The 13,569-nt window shown below is 53.5% G+C and overlaps 1 protein-coding gene across 2 annotated transcripts in view; it reads right to left on the bottom strand.

Annotated features, from left to right (window-relative positions):
- Nucleotides 1–3,677: 3,677 nt before the first annotated feature.
- Nucleotides 3,678–13,569, bottom strand: part of IFT122 (intraflagellar transport 122) — a 67,198-nt gene continuing 57,306 nt past the window's right edge. For both annotated transcript variants that reach the window (XM_090284205.1, XM_090284206.1), the window contains exons 23-29: nt 10,709–10,809; nt 8,597–8,762; nt 7,572–7,683; nt 6,798–6,923; nt 5,083–5,162; nt 4,583–4,747; nt 3,678–4,115 (exon numbers count right to left, since the gene is read on the bottom strand). In XM_090284205.1, coding sequence (XP_090140331.1) covers nt 4,026–4,115; nt 4,583–4,747; nt 5,083–5,162; nt 6,798–6,923; nt 7,572–7,683; nt 8,597–8,762; nt 10,709–10,809 — 840 coding nt within the window. In that variant the 3' untranslated portion in view covers nt 3,678–4,025. The remainder of the gene's footprint in view (nt 4,116–4,582; nt 4,748–5,082; nt 5,163–6,797; nt 6,924–7,571; nt 7,684–8,596; nt 8,763–10,708; nt 10,810–13,569) is intronic.

The following is a 13,569-nucleotide window of genomic DNA, read 5'->3' as shown; positions in this document are numbered from 1 at the left end:
CCTGTCCACAGGGTGAGCCTGAGCTGCTTTGCCCACCAAGCCCTGCCTCACGGACCTTCAGACTGCACAACTTAGGTTTTATGGTCTCCCCTTGTTGGGCCCGGCCCCTTTATTCCCACCCTTTCATCCAAACTGAGGCTCTGCAGCCACACAGGTGGGGTGCAGTCCAGCCACCTCCCTTCCCGGTGCCTCGGTTTCCTACTTTGGTGCCTGCCAGTGATCAGTGGTCCTCTTCTGAATCTCGGGTAGCTCACATCCTTGGAAAGCCCCCACACCCCCAACTCTACAAACTAGCCCTCCTCCATTTCTACTCAGTACTTATCACGATCAGCAACGGTCTTATCTGTCCCCTCACTCACTGACGGCCCACGCCTCCCTAGAATGCAGGGCTGACCCAGCCCGTTCTTTGCTGTGTCCCAAGCTTGCAGCCTGGAGCAGGTGCTCGATACATACTTGTAGAGTAAATGAACAGCTCCTCCGGACCTATGTGGGGAGGCCTCACCCTCCTCTGAACATGGAGAAAACAGGTTCAGAGGGTGGAGGTTCCTCAGTAGAGCTGGAATTGAACCCGGGCCATCTAACCCCTCAGCCAAAGCTCTTCCTTCTCCGTGTCAGGCGGTCCAGAGCAGGACCGAGAGCCTGCCAGTGACCATGCCTGAGTGGGGGGAACTTTCTAAGCCACTGCCCCCCTCGGCTTCTCTCTCAGCCAGGCTGAGAACAAGCTGTGAGGAGCTGTGAGTGGTGGGACCAGGGGGGCCTGGGGTTGGCTGTCACTGAAGGTAGACGGAGCCATCTCAGGGCTTCCCCAGCCAGCCCCTCTGGGAGCCCAGGAGCCAGCTCTGACTTGGCCATGGAGGGTTAGGACTTAGCAGACAGGGCACAAATAGCTCTTAAGCCTCTGCATGGAAGTGCTGCTTGGTCAGCAGCTTCCTCCTCCTCCTTCCTGCCTCCCCTCACTGGCTTAGCCCCACCTGACTGTCACCGGGCTGGGCGAGGCCGTAGACTGAGCTGAGAATGTCAAGGGGGAAGAAGGGAAGGGGACAGACCGACTCTTCTCCCCTTTCTTCCTCTTCTCCCACCTCCTCTTCCTTCCTCCTTTCTTCCTCCCTCCCTCTTTCTTTCCCTCCTACCCCAACATTTGCCAAACCCTTCAGTGCACCAGGCCCTGGGCTGGCTGCTTAGGACACTGAGATGGATCCTACACAGTCCCTGCCCTCAAGAAGCCCCTGGTCTCAGGGGACAGCAGACAAGGGGAAACTAATAACCATGAGAGGTGGGAATTTGCTCTCAGCCCCGTGCTGTGGGACCCAGAGGAGCAAGATGTGGACCAGGAGGGAGCCTGGAAGGACACCCAGCCTAAGCAGGCGGCTAGCTGGGCCAAGGCCCAGGATGGGGAAGGCGGAAAGGCCAGTTGGTGCTGGTGGGTGGCAAGGGAGGCAGGGGGGATTGGGAGTGAGGTGCTAGCAGGGGGCGCTGACGGTTGCAAGCTGGGGAGGGGCGTCACCAGGTCCTCATTTGAGGAAGATGTTTCAGAATCTGGGTGGAGGAATGTCAGGGAGTACTGGGGGAAGTGGCTGGCCCTGGGTGAGAGCCCCACCCAGTGGTAGGCTCTTTGCTGGGGTTCCTACTTGTCCCAAGGGTGGGGTTGGAACAAGTGGAAGGTCACCTGATATTTGTAGTTGGCAGAAACCTTGGAGAAGGGACATATGTCCACCCGTTCAAGAGCCTCAGAGGCTCCTGGCTTCGGCAGCCTCATTGGGGATAGATGGAAACACCCAACTGGCTGAGGCCCTGCTAGAGCCAAGCCCACTTAAAGTCTGGCCCAGGGCTCTTTCTGGGCCACACAATGCCCCCTCTTTCCTGCTTTCTCCTTCCAAGAATGTGGAACAGTGCTGAGGACTGGAGACAAGAGGTCAGGATAAAGTCATAGCCTCAACCACTTCCAAGCTGTGCAGCCTCCGGCAGCCACGCCTCCCTCCAGGCCTCAATCTCTTCTTAGTGAAATGGGCACCTCAAGATCCCTGCGGGGCCTTCTTCATTGTAGTATGTGAGGGATCATCAGCATCAACACATGAAGACTGAGGCCTAAATCTTATTGTCAGAGGTGGAGGGGGCCCTTTTGTACACATCAGGAAACAGCGTTGGAGAGAGGCCCGGACCTGGTCGCAACCCCAGGTTGGGACAGGAAGGCAATAAACAAAGGCTGCACCTAGGTGTGAATCTTGTCTTGGCTCAATAACTACTTCTTAAATGAAAAAAAAATCACTGAGCCTCAGTTTCATCATCTGTGTAATGGGCATCCTTGGAGGCTACTGAGGATTAAATAAGATGCTGCGTGGAAAGTGCTTCGCACGGAGTCCGGCACTCAGTAAGCACTCGATTTAATGGAAGCTACAGTGATTGTTTCTCAGACTCAGGCCTCCGAAGCCCAGCTTTTCTGTGGCAGCAGAACCTGGCAAGGCATACACTCACTTTGGTGTTATTCAGCTGAATGATGCACGCTGGAGTCTCAGACTGGGTCCCCTCCCTCTGTTCTAGCCATGGACCATCTGATCTGTCACTGTGATTGGCACCTTCCTGTTGGGTGGCTGGGGCTGTTTTCTCCCTCTCCTCTCTTTTCCCAAGCCATATGCAAATGATTTTTGGTTCAAGTAATGTGCTAATGGAAATCCTAACACATTAATAAATGTTTAGCAAGAGAGAGCATGCATGATCGTAAGTAATTAGACACTCAATGAAGGAGTTCTCTTGGCACAACTGTCTGGCTCCCTTTCTTCATTTTCCTCCATCATCTCCAAAGAGAGATGCAGAGGGAGGCCAGGCGGAGGGGATGGGGCAGGGGCCCAGCTCCTGCACTCACCACTGGCTGGCTTCTACAGCTGCTCCCATCTTCATCCCTCCAATGGGGACTGTTGTCATGCTCTGCCCACTTCACAGACGCCCCAGAAGGTATCAGCATCCAATCACAAGAGTGGTTTTTCACTTGTTCCCTTTCTCCTGCTGTTGGGACTTTACGGGAAGCGCTTGCTTGCTCCCTCCCTCCTAGGCAAGTAGAGGGGAGGGTGAAGGGAGCAGGGCCTCAGGGGTACAGATCAGGGGCTCCCTGGGCCCAGCACCTCTACCTGCCCCTGTGGCTGTATAATGCAAATCACAACCATGACATCCACCTGGCACCGAAAACCTCCCCAATGTCAGCTAACCCTGCCCGGCTTCCTATCTGCCACCCACCCACTCCCTTCAGCTCCAAATTGGACATTGTTGATGCTCAGGGGGAAGGGACCTTAGTGGGACCTCAAATGGAACCCACTGCTTCAGGAGCTGGAGGGAGGGGGAACGCCTCAGGTTGAGCTGCGGTCTCTGTGCTGCTGGGGGAAGGTGGTGAGATGGGGGTTGCGCCCAGCCAGGAAGTACAACTTCTGGGGAGGGGGACTCTTTGCCATCTTCTTTGGAGCCAGGTATCTTATCTTCTTGTCAAGATGGAGCTCCGTTTAACCAAAATATATAAATAAATAAACTCTGCTCCCCTACTCACTCCCATATTGTCGTTTTGATTAGATTAAATTTTAAGAGAACACAAATGTAATGTTCTTCTCGGATCAAATTAGAAACAGGTGTACTTTTGCATAAGGAAATTAAGTTGCAGACAATATGAAGATTTGCTAAAATGCAGACACTGATGAAAATAAGTAGCCCCTTTATTTGTAATTATTGAGGCAATCTGTTTGCAAAGTATACATGTTAATGGTCTGACAGATCTGTGGACTCCAGCAGGCTGCCACGAACAACTCAGAGCCATTTTGAAAGTAACAGATTATTTTTTTAGAAAATATATGTACATTCTCTTCTCCATCTCATGGTGCTATTTACAAGGTATGAAATGCCATAAATAGAAATTCCGTGGTTACACAGGTCCCTTCCAAAACCTTCGTGTGGGCAGAACACACATTCTAACACTTTAACTCTTTCTTCCTTCTACTGCCGACTACAAGGTGGCCCAAAGGGAAAGGGTGGTCCCAGGGAGCCAGTCACGGGCTGGGGTCGTCAATGTGCCTCCGGCAGTATGGACAGCAGGTGTGCTGAAGCACCAGCAGCTCATAGTCCTCCGAGTGGAACATCTGAAGAGAGACAGCCGTGGCTCTGGGCAGCAGCTCTGGGTGTGCAGCAGCCGCGAGCCTGGCAGACTGCTGCTCTTCCAAGGGGAAGGGGCTTGACAGTGAGTCAGGGTTAGACACCAGATATAGGACATCTTTGTCCAAAGACTGGGAGGAAGGGTCTGTGGTCCCTTGTTTTCTAAGTAAAGTTCAAAGGCGAATCACACCTTCCCAGCCCAGCCCTCCCAGATGAAGAGCAGGTGCAGAGAGCTCAGCCCGGGTCAGAGACAAGACTGTTCCAGACAGCAATGGGAAGCAAGCCAGAGGAGGGAGGACAGCGGAGTCCCTTTTCCCAACTGGGCCTCAGCTCCTCAGGGATCACCTGTGCTCCTCCCAGATGCCCAGCCTCCCCAAGGGGACCTTCGGGAAATGGAAAAGCAACAGAAAGAAACTGGACACCACACATGAGCTGTAGGCAGTGGGTGTGGTACCTGGAAGCAGGAGGGGCACATAGTGATGGAGGCGTCGGGCAGGAGGGAGCGGAAGTACTGCCACTGCAGAGGTGGGGGCCAGCGCTTGATGAGGACGTCCCGACGGGTCATGGAGCGCAGCACCGATCGACTCACCACCACGGGCACAAACTCCGAGCCACCTTGCTGTAGGGTGGGCGGGTGGGAAGCAGGGGGCACTGGTGTCCTCACTCAGCCACAGTAACATGTTTATGTGGGTCATCATCCCAGGATCTTTGAGTGGTCAGGTAGGACCCCAGAGACTTCCCCTGCCAAGTACCTAGACGGAACCCTGTCACGTCACGTAGCTCCTGTTGGCCATCTCTAATGACAGAAAGCCCACCACCTCCTCTGCCCCAGCAGCCCTGACAGGAAGCAAGTTCTTCCTCAAACCCAGGAGTGTGTGCAGAAGGGACCTAAGACCACCCTCCCAACAGGCTTTGCTGGCCTCAGCAGCCCATCACTCACAGAGGCACCCTCACCTCAAAGCTCAGTTTTGCAGTGAAGGGGTCGTCATTGCCCATGGAGTCCATGGTCTCGTCCAGTCTCAGAGTCTGGGAATCTGGAGGAGTCTGGTCAAGGATAGAACCTGAGGCTGAATGGGAAATGGCCCCACCTTCCACCCAACGTGTGTTGAGACCCACAGGAGCTCTGGCCAGGCCTAATGTGTCTCCCTTGGCTCTGGGGAAGACCAGCAGGGCTGGTGGGACAGGTTTCCAGATGGAGGAATAGAGGGAACACAGACCAGGGAGCCGACAGCCCCGGTCACACAGTGGGTGGGACTAGGCCCCAGTGCACAGGCAGGGAAGGAGGGACAAGGGCTCTCATGGGCTCTCTGCTGCCCCACAGGGACCATGCCATGGCTCACATGGGCCTGCCTGCCAGAAGTACCCTGTGAACAGAGGCCTGCAGGTCTGCTATGTATAGCTGCAGAAATGATGAGTCAGTGAACTGGCAATTCCTGGCGAAACACTCAGCAGTAGCCAGGTGGTGGGTAGGCACCCGAGATGGCATTTCATAGGCAAGGCGGGGAGGGCATCTACAGATCCCAAGTTTGGCTAGATTAGGCTGAAGTTCTCCAGGGAGCCTCCACCTCTGCTAAGCAGTGGTAGAAGAGCTGATGTGAGGCCAGGGCAGTGGGGCTCCCAAGGGAAAGGCCCCCCAGACTGGAGGCTGCTGGCGCTGAGTCAGGTATAGGATGTGGTCCCCCGCAGCAGTACCGATCCAACCTAAGCAGATGTGCGTGTGCAGAGACTGGTCTGTGGACACAATTTCTGTCCCCCTTCTTGAGCTCCCTGGATTTTCCTTCCTCTGCTCCTCTAAGTATGGTTCATGGGCCAGTGGCATTGGTACTACCTGAAAGCTTGTAGAAACGCAGGCTCCTGGACTACCCAGATCTGCTGACGCAGCTGCCATGGGCTAGCAATGCCCCAGGTGAGGAGGGTACATGCAGAAGCCCTCCTCCTGTGTTTAGTGGGACAGCGAGCACGTTCCTGACCACAGGGAGAAGCTGAGGTGAGGCCTTTGGCCCAAGTTGTCTCAGCAAGGGTGTGCCCACGGGGTTTGGCTGATATGCTGGGAGAAGTGTTGACTCTTTCAAAGGGGTGACAAGGCTGATGGGATATAGGGTTGGCACTGCTAATGGGGACAGGTGGGTGCTGCCTAAGGATGAAGTCACACAGAGGACAGCAAAGCCACAAGGACAGGCGACGGCCGCCCACCAGTGCTGAGTGAGCACCTGGATCTGGCTGAGTGTCCGTCTGTGGCTAGGCTTCTTCACATCCTTTTGTTTGCGCGGCCTTCCTGAGTCATGCTTTCTGTCCTTTGTACATAAAAATGACCTGACTAGGAGAGTTGGGGACACCAGCACAGATGTTATATGCCTTGTTAGTTGTTCCTCAGCTGTGCATGACCACCAGCATGAACAGTGTCTTTTAGGAGCCAGGGTGGGAGGGAGGCCCTCTGGGGAATGAAGCACAGGTAAAGGCCACTTTGGAACCTGTGGGCATCCACTATCTGCACCCCGGCCCGTTTCTGCCTGTCCCTGCCACCATGTGGGCCTCGCCAATCACTTAGCCATTGCCTGCTATACCGTTGCCCTGCCTGGCCAAGCCATCCTCCATGGCCCTCTTGCCTCCTCTTCACACCCAGGCCATGTGCTAGCACACACAGGGGTCCATCCCAGCACCTAGGATACTGTTGCTTGTGATTTCTTGCCATTTGTTCTCACACTTGTGTCTTGGCGCCTCCAGGTCAATGAGGGAGATGGCTTCTTCATCAGTGATCCCCTCTTCTAGGTAGAACTCAACCAGGTGCAGCACCTCTGGAGGGCACAGGGCATGGGGAAGGGCTGGGGGATGGCAAGCTGGGGGTTTCTAGAGGCTGGATACTCCCACCAGGCAGCATGAGAGAAGGTGGGAGGATCACAGAGTTCCTTCCCCACCAACAGAAGCTTCTCTGAAATCAAGCAGACAAGCAGAAGCAGCAGGGCCATCTCTCCTGCTTGCTGAATGTCTGGGGGCAGGGTGGGGTGGGAGTGTGTGCCTGTGTGTATAGGGGTGAGGACTGGAGACCTTTAGCCCTTCCTTCTTCCCCCTAGAGCTCCTCTCTGAGGCAAGAGGCAAGGCCTCTGCCCAGTTACTGGGAAGGGGCTTCTGATTCTACATCAACGTAGAAGACGCTGGGACTTGAGAGCCCATCTCGGCCTCCCAGACCAAAGGCACAACCAGCAACCTCAATTTCTGGGGCATTTACAATATGCAAAGCCTCACACGAGGTTCTAAGGAATGAGTGTTTCCAGTTTGGGCAGCACTGTGGGTCTTGTCTCTGGGAACTCTGAATGACTCTGTGTATCAGGTAGGGTGGGTGTCACACTGTCCCCAATTTATAAATCAGGACACATGTGGCCAAGAAGCAGTGGAGTGAGCCCAGCCATCGTTCACTGGTCCCCATCCGCACGCACCAGACTCACCGTAGGAAGAGGCGGAGAAGACGAAAGGCTGGCGGCAGTTGATGCAAACATTGCCCAGGTTGTTTAGCAACGGGTTGTTGGTGGAACAGCGGTAGCACAAGGGCACCAGCTCCTACAAAAATATAAGCACCACAGACTGGGGGTTGGCTGCCAAAAGGAAAGGTCACCTGGGGGGGTGGGGAGGGGGCACTGTGCTTGGGGCTCTGTGCTATGTGAAGCAGAGTAAGGGACTACAGAGACATTGGAGGCCTTGTCACTTGTGGCACAGACACCTCCTTCACAGGCAGGGCTCAGCAGCTCCGTTCTCCTGGCAGGACAATAACCATGGCCACATTCACTGGTCATTACCATGTTCCAGGTACAGTGCTAAGCACCTCACCTTCACTGGCGCATTTATCCTCACAGCCACAATGGGAAAGCTATTATGCACGTCCCCATTTGATAGAGGAGGAAACCCAGGGTCAGAAAGATGGAGTCATAGCTAGGAATTGGCGGGGCTGGGAACCAAAGCCATGTCAAGTACCTGCCTGAAGGAGGGGATTGTGAAAGAGACGGTAGCTAGTTGGGTTGCAGAAAAGAGGGTGGGGGCACAGACTAGGCTGCAGATCCACGGGGTGGATTTACTGAAGAATAATAATCTGGTTCCAAAAGGAAGGTGGGCTAGGGGAGGGGCTCCTGGGATGAGGTGAAGGCAGAGCCACCTGGGCAAGGAGGTGCGGAGGGAAGCTAGGGGCAGAGCGGCGTGGGCTGGGCCGAAGCAGAAACGAAACCCTGGGAGGTCTAGGAAGGAGAGAGGGCATTCAGGGGAGCTAAGGGCTGCAGCTGGAGCACAGAGTGCTGAGTGGAGAACAGAGGAAGCAAACAGGAAAGAGCAGGAGTTAGCAAGCCAGGGCTTAGGCAGGGGAAGGGGCACAGACAGGACCCTGAGAGTATGGCAGCCATCTTTCAATGGCTGAGCAAGAAAGCGTCAGGAGATATCTGAAAGGCTGCAGAGGCAAAAGAGCCTAAGGGGGCCATGCCCTCACCTCGCTATCATGGAAGGGCTTGGAGCGGATGGTCAGGCTGCCCAGCTCGATGGACTTCTGGAACCTGGCGGGGATCTGTAGGCCCTGCAGCTTGTCATATGCGTGCCGGGCCAGTTTGTAGGCACCCAGGGCCTTGCTTTGCTTGGCCAGGGTGAAGAGTGTGTTCCTGCCGATGACAAGGTTAAGGACAGCAAAGGCTATACCAGGCCGAGTTGGCACTGCCTACCCTCAGAGTGAACCCAGTGCTAGAACCCGGCTGTGCTGGTGCCAGGAGGGCACGGGTAAGAGCCTGAGGAATGCTTTGTCCTTTCGTGGAATGTAAGTATATTTCTTGGATATGAAGGCCCAGTGATATTTTCAGAGATAGAGACAGCGCAGTTTCCATTAATATTTTAAACTTGCTTAGGTTCTCTGGGCTTGCTGATGGCTCGTCTTGTACCCTGAGCAGGACAAAATGGCTCTCCCCACCTTGCCCAGCCTGCCAGCCAAGCGCTCCTACTCCAGGAGTCTGGTCCCAGACTGCCTGGGAAGCTGCCCCCAGTTACAGCTTACAGAAGCCACTGGGTGCAGAGCATTTGCTCTGTCTACTTTCCCCAGGGCCATGGTGATTTCTGAGTGGCAGCCTCCCCTGCTCTCAGGCCTTTTGAGCTCCTCAGTCTGAGGCTGACAGGACTTTGTGTTCAGTCTCAGGTTACCTCAAATGCTGACTATGCCCAGGACCAGCCAATGCTTCTTCCCCACCCCAGCTGTGAACACCCTTTCCCGCCTCCCCTTGGCAAGCCTCAACTAACCGTTGATGACCCGGTCCCATGCCTCCTCCCCACTCTCCTGCCCCTGAGGTTCCTGTTCCCCAGACCCCCAGTGTGGCACCTTCAACTCCAGCAGTTACATGGAAGTGAGTTCCCTTGTCTATGTCTCCACTGTGACTCCTCAAAGCCTGGGACTGTGTCAGGAGTTATTTCCCAGTGCCCAGTGGACAGCACAAGGTGAAACTCAGGGCAGAGGTTCAATCACACTCTGCTGACTTGAATGGAACTTGCTGGAAAAGTTGTACAGGCGCTGAGACCTCAGCAGGTGTGGCCTTGGCTACTCATTTGCAGAGGTTTCAGTCAATTAAAGTACCACTTGATTTGAGGGAGTTTCCTCTGAAATGTAAACGACGGGCCTGGAGCCCTTCACAGGCACTGGCTTAGCATCTTTGAGTCTTCTCCTGGGAGGGCTTTCTCTTTGCAGAGGGAAGGCCCAGTTGGGGCTGGGAAGGGGTTGAGAGAACAGTGAGATCAAGAAGAGGAGGAGATAATTATGACCTTTATGACTTTCTGGACCTTAAAGATTTTGGTCACTTCATGGTAATTTCTGGCAGCACAGGCCCTCTGCCCCTTTCTGCTTACAGTCCGCCTTATGGCTTGCTCCATCTAGAGAAGGAAGGAGGCCCTCAGGCCACTGCCTCTCCAACCTGGCTCCTTAGGGCAAGCTTCCACTCCTCCTGCACATCATGCTCACTTCACCTCCGTGCCTTTCCATCTGCTGCACACTCTTCTGGAACACCTACTCTACTGTCATCCTCAGTTACCTTAGCCAATAGGATGAATGTCGCCTCCTCCAGGCAGCCTTCCTTGGCCAGGCCCCAGCCTAGCTGCATTCTGCTCAACAGCATGCATCCCCTGATACTTGTCACCTCCCCCACTAGAGAGTATCTTTGTTATATACTGCCTGGCAATGTGCTTGGGGCACAACAGGTGCTCAGTCCACCTGGGCTGAACTAATACCTCCCACCAGCCTCCCCAGGAAAGTGTCCAAGATTTCAAACCCAAAGGCCTGGTGCTTCCTATATTTCAGTCACACCCACACTTGTGGGTTCTGGGAGAGCTTGGAGAGTTGGCCGGAGACCCAGTGCTGGGCCTAGCATAGAGAGCCCTGAAAACTAATCTTCTCTTGGCACTAGCCCCTCAGCCTCCCTGGCTGAGCCTCTTCTACAGCAAACAGCAGCGGCTGGGCAAGCTCTCTGTCTTCCCTGAGGGCTGCTGGAGAGAGAGAAACTTCTGCCAGCAAAGTGCTCTGGAAAGAACTTCTTAGGGCCATTAGACAAGAGGGGTGGGACAGAGAGGATACACTTTAGAGATGCCCAAGGGGGTGTCCTTGGTCAGGCTGTGCAGCAGGAACCTGGAGATGTTGAAGAGGGTTTCGGGAAGATGGAAACTGAACGGTTCCTCCTGCAGCGAGAAAAGCAAACATTGAATTCCTCAACTGAGCTGCTGCTGGGCCAGCTGAAAGGCAGACACCAATAATTCTAAGATGCTTCAGTAAATGAGCAGACCTGCTTAACAAGCACCTACTGTGTGCAGGGCACTTTACAGCCACTGTAAACACAATCCTGTCCTAACAAGCAAACCGAGGCCCAGAGAGACGGGCCCAGGTCACCCAGATAGAAAGAGGCAGAGCTGGGATTCAAACCCAGATCTGATTCCAAAGTCCAAGCATGTCCTTCTTCTGAGTGGCACTACTTCTGGGGTAATGATTCCATTTCCCTGAGCTTAAGTTGTCTCCAATTAGCTCGAAAAGAGAAGACCTTTCTGCAATTTATGACATGGCCACGTTACAAGCCTGTCTTCAAAGGGAGGTAGTTAACCCTTTAGAGCATGAAATCACATGCCTCTTCTCTGCTCTCCGACAGCGGCCTGCCCTTTTGATGCCCACCAAATGTGCACGTGTGACAGGGCCCCTTAGCGGCTTGTCCCTGTGCCATAGCACCTGGCACAGGCACCAAAAGACGAGGCACTCGACATACATTAACTGAATGAATAGGTCTTCTGTACCTAGGGGCTGCCAGAAGCTCAGCACAGCAGGACAGAGGGAATTTTCTATCAGAAAGGGTCCACAAAAAGTTAAGAATACCTTGTTTTGAAGGAATCTGGCACAATGTGTGCAAACTGAGACTGCATTAAATGAGGATCCTTTAATCAGGCTGGCTGCCCCTCCGCCCTCAAGTGCTTCAGCGGTAATAAAACTGACATTCCCTTCAAAGTCTTGCTAGACCACTTTCATCACGGAGCCACCAGGACTTAAGCCCTAACTGGTCTAAATTCACTAGGACTCACTTTACACTTCAGTTTAGAGCCCAACATTCTCCCTTCAGTTCTCACTTAAATGTCTATAGCCTCTGTTACTTCCAAGAACCCAAGAAAACCTGAGACTGCATCCTTTTCTGGGTGACGGCCAGGGAGAAGCCTGACTGTGGTTACATTGCACTAGGTGGGGAAAGTAAGCAATGTCCCAGCAAGATCAGGGGTTGGGGGAAGTTCCTCAGGATTAGCACCTTTCCCCTGGCAAAGGAGCCATTATGTCAGGGCAGGTCTGCTGCTTCCCTCTCCAGTCTGCTCTGAATCAGAGCAGTCCTGCTGGGACCTGCTGACAAACCCTAAAATACCACCTACCTCCAGGCCTTTGTACATGCTGTGTCCTCTGCCTAACAGGCTCTTCCTCCTCCTCTTCCTCCTCACCTGCCCCATCCTTACTTATCTCCCTCCTCTTGGCTTAGGGCCTAGGGGTCACCATCTCCAGGAAGTCTTCTTAGTCCTCTAAGCTTTTCCCTTGAGGGAAATGTACTGCAACTGCTTGTTACTAAACTATGAAGTCCTCAGGGGCAGGGAAGTCTAGTGAACCACTGGGTCCGGAGGCCTCAGAACAGGGCCTGTCAGCAGGAATTTGTGGAATGAAGGAATGGCCCAATGAAGAAGTCTCAGCTGGAATGAACAGCTGAGGTCCCAGCTGGAATGAGGCTACCACAAGCTCACAGCTGTACATCTGTCCTCCCGAGAGGCTCAGGTTTTAGAGAGAAGACCCTCCCAAGCCCATTTCCCTAAGTGCAGAAGAGGAAGAAGAGCAAGGACCAAAAGGATTGGGCTCTGAAGTGGCTCAGGCAAACTGATATTGAGCTGGAGCCTTGACTTCTGAGCCTAAGTTGAGTTTGGAGTCTTTGGAGGGAGGGTGGCTTCTTCCCAGGTGAGCACGTAATAGAGGTGAGGGTCCCTGAAAGGACTGCAAGGTCAGATGAGGTCCCTTGACACCACTGACCCTGGTGTGGAGAAGAGAGGAGATGCAGGCTTGATGGCTGGCTCAGGCAGAGCCTGTCAGAGGAGTCTTTCTTGCCAGACTTTCCCCAGAGGCAAATAATGTGCTGAGATTTCAGCACAAGCTAGTGGCAAAGGGTTGCCCAGGCGGAAAGCAGGGCCTTAGAAATGGTCAAAGAACTGTGAACTGCTTAGCCTGGGAGAGCAGGCTGAGGGAAAACTTGTGAAACCTCTGCACCGGGCAGTATGAACAGCTGACACTCACCTCAGGTCACTCTGTGCCAGGCACTCTTTCAAGTGCTTTTCTAATATTAACTCATTTAATCCTCACAACAACCCTATGAAGTAAGGGCTGTTATTACCCCTCTCCCCAATTTTGTAGAGAAGGAAGCAGAGCACAAAGGAAAGTAAACAACTTGCCACGGTCACAGAGTGGAGCTGGGATGGGAGGCCAGTGGTCTGCCTTCTCTAAGTTAGAGGAGAGGGGCAGGGGGAGGTTAAGAGCACAGGCTCTGGAGCCAGCCTGTCTGGGTTCAATCCCTGGCTCTCCCACTTACTAGTGCCTCAGTTTCCTCATCTGTAAAATGGAGATGATAGTACTAATTTCATAGTGTGGTTGAAAGGCTTCGAATTAGCTGACACAATGAAGTGCTCAGCACATTGCCTATATGTAGCAAGTGCTCAATAAAGGTTGGTTATTGATATTATCTTCCAGGCTGATCAGCACAGGATAAGCTAACATCGTAGGAGCTTAATCAACATTTGCTTAGTGACAGAGGATACACAAAATGAGGAAGCTGATGATAACCTGTCACCTGTTCCCCACTGTCAGGAGATAGATTTAAAATGGCTTAATCAAAAGAATCAGAAAGTAACTAAAAAGAACTATTTGGGTTTTGGAGA

The sequence above is a fragment of the Furipterus horrens genome, unplaced genomic scaffold (assembly GCF_987537825.1).
Source record: "Furipterus horrens unplaced genomic scaffold, mFurHor1.1.pri manual_scaffold_7, whole genome shotgun sequence".
Classification (NCBI taxonomy): Eukaryota; Metazoa; Chordata; class Mammalia; order Chiroptera; family Furipteridae; genus Furipterus; species Furipterus horrens.
This window is presented reverse-complemented; position numbering and strand designations above follow the sequence as displayed.